We start from the raw sequence: 3,304 nt of genomic DNA, 5'->3' as shown, positions 1-3,304 counted from the left end.
TCCAGGCAGCACGCTGGCCTAGGAACATCAGAAGAGGTCAAATCAATGTGACGGGCAATGGGGGAGCTCCCAAAGGGGTAGGGGGCTGGCGGTTGTTGGCGCCCAGCTTGGCAGCAGCGGTCGGTGGCGCAAGTGCAGGGGTGATCATTTTGCATAAACAGCATCCATGTGCACGTTTGATTCATATCCCGGGAGCAACAAGGCTCTGCGTGCAGCGGCAGGAGGGCTGGGGCAGGGAGGGTGGCAGGAGGGCCGTCGGCAGCTCCGTGTGACGCGGGGGTGTCCCGCGGCCTTCCGAAGAGACTCTCAGCAGGCCCAGAAGCAGGCACACAAGTGCAGACTGCTCTCGGCAAATGCATGTCTCCACTAAGCCGGCCATGCACTAACACGGCATTCCACAATGGGCAGCACACGCGCCTGTCCAGCAGCTGCTGCCGCCAACTCCCCCCACACTTCCGATGCCGCCCACTTCGCGCAGCAGCCTCAGAAGCTGCGCCAGCAATTGAGATTCAGGCCTCACAGTGAGCATTGTGTCTGCCACTTGCTGCGGATTGAAGAGAGTGGATGACACCCAGCGACGCAGGCGGCGGCGGCGGGCCCAGGTCAGCGCGCCGCCCAGATGCATCTAGAGGCTGGGCCCTCCCCTTGTAGCGCTTTCCCCGCTCCCCTAGTTGCCATCACCACCATGCAGCTGCGCTTCCTGCTCCTGGCGGCCCTGGTGGGGACCTGCCTGGCCTCGGCCGGTCATGGCGTGAAGCACCTGACCGATGCCGACTTTGCGGAGCAGACGGGCGACGGAAAGGTGCGCTTGGCGGCCCCGATCGGGCCGATCACGTGGGTTCCGCCCGCTCGCCTCTTGCGCAACCGCGGCCCAGCGGCAGCCCCCAGCAAGATTTGGGGAGCCTGCCCGTGTCGAGGCACGGACGCGGGGGTGCCGGGCCGCTGGCTGTGGCGCGGGCCGGCAAGCCCTGGTGGCGGCGGCGCCCAACAGGCGCATTCGCCGCAGACTCACCCGGCCCTCCTCCTTGCTCCGACCCTGCTCCCTGCCTGCAGGTTTACTTCATCAAGGTGACCCCGGTGGTTTTGCAGCTGCTAGAGCAGCAGGCTTGACAGCCGTGTGCCCGCGCTGCCACACCGCGCCGTCTTCGGCGCCGCGCCCGCCCGCCCGCTGCTGCCCCTCCTCCTTTCCAACACGCCTGCCCTCCACTCCGCCCTGTTTCGCAGTTCTTTGCCCCCTGGTGCGGCCACTGCAAGGTGGGCGCGGCGCCGCCCTTCAGCCCTCATACCCAGCAGCAGCCGTTTACCCCCCTACTCCGCAACCCCGCCGCAACCCCCGCCCGCTTACCGCCCTTCTCCCGCCTCCGCCCTCCACACCCTGCAGCGCCTGGCGCCCACCTGGGACCAGCTGGCAGACTCTTTCAAGGACAGCGAACAGGTATGCTGGGGCGGGGACCGGGGTGCAGCACCCACCTCGGGTAGGCTGGGGGGCGCTGCTCACCAGCACCCACCTCGGGCCAGCACCCAGCCGCAGCCCACCTGCTGCTGGGGGCGCCCAGCGCAGCTGCGTGCTCGCTGCCTCCTGAGAGAGAGAGAGAGAGAGAGAGAGAGAGAGAGAGAGAGAGAGAGTTGGGTTTGGCGCCCGGCTTTCAGCCAGCAGCGCCCAGCCGCGTGCAGCACAGCCGCAACCCCCCCAGCCGCGCCGCATGCACCAGGGGGGTGCCGCACCGCGCGTCCCTGCCTCCCTGCCCGCCTGCCCGCCCGCCTGCCTTACCCTGCCATGCACCGCCGCTTGCCCTGCTCTGGCCTCACACACGCAGGTGGTCATCGCGTCCGTTGACTGCACCGAGCAGAAGGATGTGTGCACCGCGGCAGAGGTGGGTGCAAGGGTGCTGGCCGGTTGGTGCGTGCTGGCGTTGGTTGGTGCTGAGCGGTTGGTGGGTACTGGCGTTGGTGGGTGCTGGGTGCTGGGGGTGCGTGCTGCTGAGTGATGTGTGCACCGCGGCGGAGGTGGGTGCTGGCTGCTGGGCGGTTGGTGGGGTGCTGGTGGGTGCTGGTGGTGATGGTGGGTGCTGGGCGGATGGTGGTTGCTGGTGGCTGCTGGGTGCTGGGAGGGTGGCGGTGCTGTGCTTGACCGCCCCTGTGTGGGTGATGTGTGCGCCCAGTCCTGCCCGCCGCGCTTTCCTCCCCTCCCGCGCTTTCCTCCCCGCAGATCCGCGGGTACCCCACCCTCAAGGTGTTCCACTCCGGCGCCGAGGTGGACTCGTACCGGGGTGGGTGTACCGCACCGTACCGCACCGTACCATGCTGCCCAGCTGGAGGGGTGGGGGTGCTGATTAGTTGGGGGGGGGCCGCCAGGGGAAGCCAGCCAGTGGCTGCAGCTGCCGCCGCCCGCCGCCGCGGCCGCCGCCGAGCGCCGCCGCTGGCTGCGCGGAGGAGCGACAGCGGCCGGGAGAGGAGGCGCGCGTTGCGGCGGGCGGTTGAGCGGGCCGGGCGGGTGCTGCCTGCTGCAGGCGGGCGCGACCTTGCGGCCCTGAAAGCCTATATCCAGGAGAAGGCGCAGGTCTATGCGCCGGCGCTGGCTGCCTGACACTCACACACACACACACGCCACCCCAGCCGCCGTGCGTCCCGCTGCGCCGCCCCGCAGCTCCCGCAGCGCGCGCGCGCGCCAGGGCCCACCCGCTGTGCCTGCCCACCCGCTGTGTTTCCCCGCCGGCTGCGTTTTGTCTCCTCGGCCCGGCCTGCTCTGCCTGCCCCCTCACCAGCCCGCCGCCTCCCCTGCCCTCTGCCCCCGCCCTGTGCCCGCCTGCTGCAGGCACTCGCGACTTATCGGCCCTCAAGAGCTACATCACAGACAAGGCCAAGACCCAGCTGGAGCTCACCACGGCGTGAGGCTGAGGTGGCGCTGAGGTGGCGCTGAGGTGGCGGGCTGCTGACGTGGCGACGGGGCGGCGGCCAGCTGGCGCTGAGCTGGGCTGGAGCCGCCGGGCGCGGCCCGCGTGGCATGGGGCGGCGGCGGCGTAGCAGCGGGCAGCCGCGGGCTGTGTGCGTGCTGTGTTGTGGGGCGCCACTCCACTCTCCCGCCGCCGCAGCTGTATGCAACATGTGCACCGATGCCTCGCCTCATGCTCGTCACGTGGTGTGGCACCTCGCCTCTTACAGGCAGCATGCCCGGCTGTCATTACACACAGGCGGGGCAAGCAGCTAGGCAGGCAAGCCGGTGAAGGGCAGGCAGCAAAAGGCAGTTTGTGGCAGCAAAAGGCAGTTAGTGGCACAGGGCAGCACCAGCCGCGGACAGGGGCAG

The 3,304-nt window shown here is 69.6% G+C and overlaps 1 protein-coding gene across 1 annotated transcript; it reads left to right on the top strand.

Moving 5' to 3' along the window:
- Positions 1–685: 685 nt before the first annotated feature.
- CHLNCDRAFT_55742 (hypothetical protein) lies at positions 686–2,892 on the top strand (the record flags this gene model as incomplete). The annotated part of the gene is made up of 7 exons (XM_005842638.1): positions 686–802; positions 1,054–1,068; positions 1,225–1,254; positions 1,382–1,435; positions 1,818–1,874; positions 2,210–2,270; positions 2,816–2,892. 7 exons carry the CDS (start codon positions 686–688, stop codon positions 2,890–2,892), a joined length of 411 nt encoding a protein of 136 aa, XP_005842695.1.
- Positions 2,893–3,304: the final 412 nt, after the last annotated feature.

This window comes from Chlorella variabilis, assembly GCF_000147415.1.
Source record: "Chlorella variabilis unplaced genomic scaffold CHLNCscaffold_162, whole genome shotgun sequence".
NCBI classification, from domain to species: Eukaryota; Viridiplantae; Chlorophyta; class Trebouxiophyceae; order Chlorellales; family Chlorellaceae; genus Chlorella; species Chlorella variabilis.
Note: the sequence above shows the minus strand (reverse complement) of the source record. Positions and strands in the feature narration are given on the sequence as shown.